Source organism: Coregonus clupeaformis, chromosome 20 (genome assembly GCF_020615455.1).
Source record: "Coregonus clupeaformis isolate EN_2021a chromosome 20, ASM2061545v1, whole genome shotgun sequence".
Classification (NCBI taxonomy): domain Eukaryota; kingdom Metazoa; phylum Chordata; class Actinopteri; order Salmoniformes; family Salmonidae; genus Coregonus; species Coregonus clupeaformis.
This window is the reverse complement of record NC_059211.1, coordinates 20,396,501-20,405,706: the sequence shown is the minus strand read 5'-3', so window position 1 is coordinate 20,405,706 and position 9,206 is coordinate 20,396,501. Positions and strand designations below refer to the sequence as shown.

General features: G+C 42.1%; 1 protein-coding gene across 1 annotated transcript; it reads left to right on the top strand.

Moving 5' to 3' along the window:
* Positions 1-261: 261 nt before the first annotated feature.
* LOC121532733 (Krueppel-like factor 2) lies at positions 262-2,848 on the top strand. The gene is made up of 3 exons (XM_041838524.1): positions 262-628; positions 868-1,780; positions 1,907-2,848. Exons 1-3 carry the CDS (start codon positions 551-553, stop codon positions 2,080-2,082), a joined length of 1,167 nt encoding a protein of 388 aa, XP_041694458.1. The 5' UTR covers positions 262-550; the 3' UTR covers positions 2,083-2,848.
* The last annotated feature ends 6,358 nt before the right edge of the window (positions 2,849-9,206 follow it).

The window sequence follows — 9,206 nt, the reverse complement described above, 5'->3', positions numbered from 1 at the left end:
CTTTTAAAATGAATGTATAATGATTATTCTATTTTATCAAAATGCGTAACTTTGACTCTGGTGCCGTGCGTGCATATTTTGGTATCGTTACCCTATTCTTGTAATAACAATGTATTAATTGCTTACTATTCTTTTTTCAAGGGGGCGGACTTTGCCAAACGCAGCATTATGGTTATACTTGTTAAACTCGTTTCTATGCAGGAGGGGCGTGTGTAGAGGTGGCTTTAAAGCTCGCACGAGCGCAAGAGGGAAGGCAAAGAGACTGCAAGCGCTCGCTGGGCTCACTGGCTTTATATAGGGCTAAATTTAGGGACGTGTAGCGCGTGTTTCCTCCGCTTCGTACAATTGGTCCAGCTTTTCAGCTACAATATTTATAAGGTATAGGAACTCCTACCAATCAAACTTTCACATGACTCCGAAACAGTGCTTCAAGTGAGAAGTAGTGGTTTATACTACTACAAATAGTTTATCGTGTGGACTCCAGTCTACATCGCTTTTGCTGATATTCTTAGACAGAAATAACGTTTTAAATTCAAGAACATTACAACGTATGGAAATGGCCTTACCCGGGACCATTTTACCATCCATCTCTACATTTGCGAGCCATAAGGAAAAATGCTGGGAAAATGTAAGTATATTGTATTATGTATTTAGAGACGTTTGTTGGTTGTTTTACATGTTGTTGGTCAATTTATGTAATAATAAAGAAATAGCATTTCAGTCCCTATGCACAGTTAGGCAATTAAATAGTTAGTCTAAATACATATATATATACATATATTTTACCGTTTTTTACCATCTATTTTATTGTACAGAGTTTGTTTTTTTATGTTATCATTTCACTAATGGTATCTTTTATTATTGCAGAGGTGGAAGGGCGAGATGGACAGGTCTGTGCATTCCAGCTGTGCCGTGGCTGAGAGCATGGACAACTGCATGGGCAGAAAAGACGAAGAAGAGCTCGATAAGTTCCTGGATCTGGAGTTTATTCTCTCGAACACCACTGGCACAGACAACACGGGAGGAGAGTACAGGCTAGGAGAGCAGAACAACATGTATCACTCCGGGATGCAGTCTACCTACACCGTGCCCGAGATGAGCAGCCCACCTCCGCCTTACAACAGCCTGATGGCTGAGCTCCTGCGCACTGAGCTTGACAGCAGCTTCTGCCATCAGCTTTCCGGCAACAGCATCCATGGGAGATTTCTAGTCAGTTCCTCTACCTTCCCAAATCAGGACTTTGTAGACAACATCAAGGTCGAGCCATCCATGGACAGTTACGGACCACTTATGGGCATGGTCCCACAGAGCTGCCCAAAGATCAAGCAGGAGGGGAACGTTTCGTGCATGATGTCCTTCGAGCAGCCGAGACTAGCCAACTCTCCACAGGCTGCGGGGAACATGACACCGCCTCTCAGCCCAGACGACCTGATGAGCTCCGAGTGTCAGCCCCAGATGTGCCACTCCATGACTTTCCCCCAGAGCTACCGCTCCCCAGCGGGATACCCTCACTCTCACCCGCCCCCACAGATGCAGCTCCCGTACCAGAGCGCACACCAGTTCGGGATGTACGAAGACGGAATGGGTATGCAGCCCACCAACCAGAGAGTGCTACTCACTCCACCGTCCTCCCCACTGGAGATGATGGACTCAAAGCCAAAGAGGGGTCGGCGCTCCTGGCCAAGGAAGCGCACAGCCTCTCACACTTGCACTTTCGCTGGATGCGGGAAAACCTACACCAAGAGCTCGCACTTGAAAGCGCACCACAGAACGCACACGGGTAAGGAATATTCCTCATTTTCTCTTTATGCTTATTGCAAACTTGAACTACTTGGCTCTATGTGTTGCAAATAACTGCGTTTTCTGTCAGTGTACTCATGGTCTTTTCCATTTTGTCATTCAACAGGTGAGAAACCATACCATTGCAGTTGGGAGGGTTGTGGCTGGAAGTTCGCCCGCTCCGACGAGCTGACGCGCCATTTCCGGAAGCACACTGGCCACAGGCCGTTCCAATGCCACCTGTGTGAGCGCGCCTTCTCCAGGTCCGACCACCTCGCGCTGCACATGAAGCGACACATGTGAGAAATCACATACGATTGAGGACTATGACAAATTAACAAAGAACAACATCAAGAAAAATGTCTCCAAAATATGTATTTTGTATTTTAGTTTATTTAAAGTTTTTGGGGGGGAATAGGAAAACAGCATGAGAACATAAAACGTGGTCAGACTTGACAAATTAACGAATTCTATATACAAATACTATTTTTGAAATATGTAGCTGGTACTACTTTGTTATTTTTTATCGAATAATATTTGTATAAAAAGGCTTTAAACATGCATTACACGGTGTTTGCATTTGTGAATTCAAGTCAACATATGAGGCTGGCCCTATACACCTCTGACGCAACTGGAATCTGACAATTAAATTGTTTAACATGATGTGTTTTGATAGTCACGATAGTGCCTTCTATTATATATATGCATCCTACGAGTGCCATATTTTCTACTGGCAAAAAAACAAAGTTTATGTAAGTGTTATAACTGTAAACAGAACATGAAATAAGCTTTAAGACAATGTTTTGATCTAAAACTGCCTTCCAGTCTTCAGAGGCTAGAATTGAATGTTCTGTGTGTGCATTTATCTGTTGAATAACATTTGAAGTCAGGGTCTTTAAATCTATGGAAATAGTTGTCCATCTCAACATGACAAAGGGCTAAACGTCTTGTGACTTAAAACTGTTCTGTTTGGTTTTCTGAGTAAATGTATTAATGCCATGTAAATACATTTTTATATAATGTAAATAGTTTATTTTAATGTACATATTAAACTAATTGAACAACATTATTCTTGACTTTGAATGAAATCCTTGTGGCTTTCTGTCTATTATCCTGACAAAGGAAAATGGAGCAGCCCTGACATCTGTGTATCATCATCACACCATACTGTAACATTACACCAGTCATAAACTCCTTAACAATACTTCCTGTATCTTTACATCAACCATAAGCTATAGTTGTCCCTGTGTGAATGGCTTGCCAACTATCCTATAGGCCAGTTCAGGCCTGAGCAGTTTACAATATGAATGCGAGTGCAATGTTTTCCATCTGTCACAGGGCCACTGCCAGAGTCTTGTGGCTCATGCAGCCTATAAATACAAACATTACATTTACATAATTACAGAGACTTAATATAGATGTTCCCTCTCTGGGTCTGGGCACAGGGGCACACCGCACTGAAAGAGAAAGGAACCCTAGTCCCTGCCTCAACGAGAAGACCCAATGGGACAGGGTGGAAAGTTCAGTGGGGCTTAGAAGAGAGTGACATGAAGGTTATGCATCTGTTAGCCTGGGTTTGAGTCTCACAATGAATGTACTTGTTCCTTAAGTATTCTATAGAATCAAAGCTTTCACTTCAAGCAGTCTCTGGGTTAGGCTCTATTGTCTTGTTATTTCAATGTTGATAAAGCATGAAGCAGTATTAAGCGGCTATCACTTAAACATGGTTGCATATTCTTAAAAGTACATTTTTAGGTTGGTATGCTATCCAAAAACAAAGCACCTCCACTCTGGAAGGAGCAAGGAGTTAAAAACACATGAAGTGGCCCAGAGTACAACAACATTTTACCCATGATCCATCTCTTAATCAGGGGCCTTCAGCCTGTGTATTTGGATCACATGACAACATTCCTGCACAACAAGTCAGGTATAGTTACGTGCCTTCAGAATAAACGCCTCTTTACTGTGTTATGGGCCTAATTATGTACTTTGGCTATGTATAAAAACAGGCAGAGAGAGAGAGAGAGAGAGAGTTGAAAGAAAGAGAGAGAGGAGAAAGAGAGAGAGAGGAGAAAGAGAGAGAGGGGAGAAAGAGAGAGAGAGAGAGAGAGGAGAAAGAGGAGAAAGGGGCCACCTTTGTGAACTGACTAGCTCACAACAATGTCTCTACATTGGCTCTATGGGGAAACATAAAAGAGGACCTTTTCTTCAAATGTTATAACTTTTTAGGGGCTGCATCATCTTCTGGGTGCCCCTACCAGTTTAGAGAAAATAAGAAATAGGAGTGCCTCTATGATTAGCCAATTTACTTGAGTGAATAATCAAACATTCTCATTTCACTTTTTGCTCAGAGTATAATAATAATCTCTAGAAGAGAGTATGGGAAGACTGATATGGTTTATGCATTCTGTCTTCCATGCAACCTGTCTATCTATTAACAAAAAAAAGAGCATGTATTCCACAGGCTTTCATTGCTATCTGGTTTCCCCTTTAGATGGCTCAAATTACAGGCTTACAAAAATGAATTTCCTTCATTACAATATGTTTACATCTATACCACATCACATATACAGCACATCATTGTAATTCAGAATTATCTCTGAATCTGATCTATCAGATGAAGTTGTTTTATAAATGGCATTCCTTGCTTTTGAAACTCCTTTCGCCACATTAACACTCAAGTTACTCTGCTCTAGATTCACCCGGAAATGTATCGGTATCTCTTAGTATGAAACCATTCATAACACACAGTGTTCGCTGGCTCTTTGCCATGGCACACCTGAAACTGCATGCTGGAGATCAAAACCAAAAACCATTTACAGAACCAAGAGGCACAAATGCTGTTCTGCCTACTTTATTGTTGAATTTAGGAGGTGTATCAGAGCTGTTAATCTAGTGATAAGTACAGTTTTTCATAGTTTTAGGACTATCTCCTAATGTTACCATCCTTATATGCAGATGTACAGGTAACTGCCAAAATAAAGGAAACACCAACATAAAGTATCTCAATAGGTTGTTGGGCCACCATGAGCCAGAACAGCTTCAATGCTCCTTGGCATATACAGTGGGGAAAAAAAGTATTTAGTCAGCCACCAATTGTGCAAGTTCTCACACTTAAAAAGATGAGAGAGGCCTGTAATTTTCATCATAGGTACACGTCAACTATGACAGACAAATTGAGAAAAAAAATCCAGAAAATCACATTGTATGATTTTTAATGAATTTATTTGCAAATTATGGTGGAAAATAAGTATTTGGTCACCTACAAACAAGCAAGATTTCTGGCTCTCACAGACCTGTAACTTCTTCTTTAAGAGGCTCCTCTGTCCTCCACTCGTTACCTGTATTAATGGCACCTGTTTGAACTTGTTATCAGTATAAAAGACACCTGTCCACAGCCTCAAACAGTCACACTCCAAACTCCACTATGGCCAAGACCAAAGAGCTGTCAAAGGACACCAGAAACAAAATTGTAGACCTGCACCAGGCTGGGAAGACTGAATCTGCAATGGTGCTTGGTTTGAAGAAATCAACTGTGGGAGCAATTATTAGGAAATGGAAGACATACAAGACCACTGATAATCTCCCTCGATCTGGGGCTCCACGCAAGATCTCACCCCGTGGGGTCAAAATGATCACAAGAACGGTGAGCAAAAATCCCAGAACCACACGGGGGGACCTAGTGAATGACCTGCAGAGAGCTGGGACCAAAGTAACATAGCCTACCATCAGTAACACACTACGCCGCCAGGGACTCAAATCCTGCAGTGCCAGACGTGTCCCCCTGCTTAAGCCAGTACATGTCCAGGCCCGTCTGAAGTTTGCTAGAGTGCATTTGGATGATCCAGAAGAGGATTGGGAGAATGTCATATGGTCAGATGAAACCAAAATAGAACTTTTTGGTAAAAACTCAACTCGTCGTGTTTGGAGGACAAAGAATGCTGAGTTGCATCCAAAGAACACCATACCTACTGTGAAGCATGGGGGTGGAAACATCATGCTTTGGGGCTGTTTTTCTGCAAAAGGACCAGGACGACTGATCCGTGTAAAGGAAAGAATGAATGGGGCCATGTATCGTGAGATTTTGAGTGAAAACCTCCTTCCATCAGCAAGGGCATTGAAGATGAAACGTCGCTGGGTCTTTCAGCATGACAATGATCCCAAACACACCGCCCGGGCAACGAAGGAGTGGCTTCGTAAGAAGCATTTCAAGGTCCTGGAGTGGCCTAGCCAGTCTCCAGATCTCAACCCCATAGAAAATCTTTGGAGGGAGTTGAAAGTCCGTGTTGCCCATCACTGCTCTAGAGGAGATCTGCATGGAGGAATGGGCCAAAATACCAGCAACAGTGTGTGAAAACCTTGTGAAGACTTATAGAAAACGTTTGACCTGTGTCATTGCCAACAAAGGGTATATAACAAAGTATTGAGAAACTTTTGTTATTGACCAAATACTTATTTTCCACCATAATTTGCAAATAAATTCATTAAAAATCATACAATGTGATTTTCTGGATTTTTTTTCCTCATTTTGTCTGTCATAGTTGACGTGTACCTATGATTAAAATTACAGGCCTCTCTCATCTTTTTAAGTGGGAGAACTTGCACAATTGGTGGCTGACTAAATACTTTCCCCCTCCCACTGTATTCTACAAATAGCTGGAACTCTACTGGAGGGATGCGACGCCATTCTTCCACAAGAAATTCCATCATTGGTGTTTTGTTGATGGTGGTGGAAAACTCTGTCTCAGGCACCGCTCCAGAATCTTCTATAAGTGCTCAATTGGGTTGAGATCTGGTGACTGAGACAGCCATGGCATATGGTATACATTGTTTTCATGCTCATCAAACCATTCAGTGATCATTCAGTGACCACTTATGCCCTGTGGATGGGGGCATTGTCATCCTATGGGGGCATAGCCATGGTAGCCAAAATAATGGCATGCCCAGTATTGTTATCCCTAAGCATGATTGTTTAATTAACTCAGGAACCACACCGGTGTGGAAGCACCTGCTTTTAATATACTTAGTATCACGAATGTTTCCATTATTTTGGCAGTTACCGGTATGTAGGCCTATTTAAAGTAATTTATGTTAGGTATACTTTAGTCTGAAGTGAGCACTTTCAGCATTCCTGCCAGGTCAGAGAAACTATCCGTAAACATGGTTGGATGCATTTGGCTGCAGTTTATCAAGCAGAAATACTTTCCACAGAGTATCTTCACAAGCAACAGCATGATTGTATACAATTCTACAGGGATGGTTCCATAAAAAAAGGCAATGAAGTAGTAAGTCCATAGAGAGGACATGGAGAAGACAGCTTTTCAAAGCTCTACAGTACAAGCTATAGACACATGTTTGAGTTTTATATTAAATCTCTGAAAGGGGGGAAAGAGCATTGAGTGCTGAAAATGAAGGAAGCAGTTCATAGTGTGTGTGAGAGTGAGAGAGTGAGTCAAATAAAATGTTACTTGTCACATGCTTCGTAAAACAACAGGTGTAGACTAACAGTGAAATTCTTACTTACGGGCCCTTGAGTGAGTGAGTGTGTGTGTGTGTGTGTGTGTGTGTGTGTGTGTGTGTGTGTGTGTGGAGATCACTATCACAGTTGGCCCCCAATGGGCTACCGAGCACACATACAGTGGGGAAAAAAAGTATTTAGTCAGAAACCAATTGTGCAAGTTCTCCCACTTAAAAAGATGAGAGAGGCCTGTAATTTTCATCATAGGTACACGTCAACTATGACAGACAAATTGAGAAAAAAAAATCCAGAAAATCACATTGTAGGATTTTTAATGAATTTATTTGCAAATTATGGTGGAAAATAAGTATTTGGTCACCTACAAACAAGCAAGATTTCTGGCTCTCACAGACCTGTAACTTCTTCTTTAAGAGGCTCCTCTGTCCTCCACTCGTTACCTGTATTAATGGCACTTGTTTGAACTTGTTATCAGTATAAAAGACACCTGTCCACAACCTCAAACAGTCACACTCCAAACTCCACTATGGCCAAGACCAAAGAGCTGTCAAAGGACACCAGAAACAAAATTGTAGACCTGCACCAGGCTGGGAAGACTGAATCTGCAATAGGTAAGCAGCTTGGTTTGAAGAAATCAACTGTGGGAGCAATTATTAGGAAATGGAAGACATACAAGACCACTGATAATCTCCCTCGATCTGGGGCTCCACGCAAGATCTCACCCCGTGGGGTCAAATTGATCACAAGAACGGTGAGCAAAAATCCCAGAACCACACGGGGGGACCTAGTGAATGACCTGCAGAGAGCTGGGACCAAAGTAACAAAGCCTACCATCAGTAACACACTACGCCGCCAGGGACTCAAATCCTGCAGTGCAAGACGTGTCCCCCTGCTTAAGCCAGTACATGTCCAGGCCCGTCTGGAGTTTGCTAGAGTGCATTTGGATGATCCAGAAGAGGATTGGGAGAATGTCATATGGTCAGATGAAACCAAAATATAACTTTTTGGTAAAAACTCAACTCGTCGTGTTTGGAGGACAAAGAATGCTGAGTTGCATCCAAAGAACACCATACCTACTGTGAAGCATGGGGGTGGAAACATCATGCTTTGGGGCTGTTTTTCTGCAAAGGGACCAGGACGACTGATCCGTGTAAAGGAAAGAATGAATGGGGCCATGTATCGTGAGATTTTGAGTGAAAACCTCCTTCCATCAGCAAGGGCATTGAAGATGAAACGTGGCTGGGTCTTTCAGCATGACAATGATCCCAAACACACCGCCCGGGCAACGAAGGAGTGGCTTCGTAAGAAGCATTTCAAGGTCCTGGAGTGGCCTAGCCAGTCTCCAGATCTCAACCCCATAGAAAATCTTTGGAGGGAGTTGAAAGTCCGTGTTGCCCAGCGACAGCCCCAAAACATCACTGCTCTAGAGGAGATCTGCATGGAGGAATGGGCCAAAATACCAGCAACAGTGTGTGAAAACCTTGTGAAGACTTACAGAAAACGTTTGACCTGTGTCATTGCCAACAAAGGGTATATAACAAAGTATTGACAAAACTTTTGTTATTGACCAAATACTTATTTTCCACCATAATTTGCAAATAAATTCATTAAAAATCCTATAATGTGATTTTCTGGATTTTTTTTTCTCATTTTTTCTTTCATAGTTGACGTGTACCTATGATGAAAATTACAGGCCTCTCTCATATTTTTAAGTGGGAGAACTTGCACAATTGGTGGCTGACTAAATACTTTTTTGCCCCACTGTATATTTCAGTTTCCAGTAATGACGATAGTACAGTATACAGTAACAGTATATTCACCAAGACTCTGAGAAACACAATAGTCCTGGCCTCCATATTCAATGTGAAGACCCAACATCTCATATTGACATCCTTTCTGAGTCAAATGTACAACATCAATCATACCAGGAAAGAGTTTATCTCAGTGGATT

Excerpts from the sequence above, each read along its gene's own strand:
- LOC121532733 (XM_041838524.1), top strand. The coding sequence starts at position 551 with ATGGAAATGGCCTTACCCGGGACCATTTTACCATCCATCTCTACATTT. Across the intron at positions 629-867 it reads AGGAAAAATGCTGGGAAAAT|AGGTGGAAGGGCGAGATGGA; the intron begins GTAAGTATATTG and ends TTATTATTGCAG. Across the intron at positions 1,781-1,906 it reads GCACCACAGAACGCACACGG|GTGAGAAACCATACCATTGC; the intron begins GTAAGGAATATT and ends GTCATTCAACAG.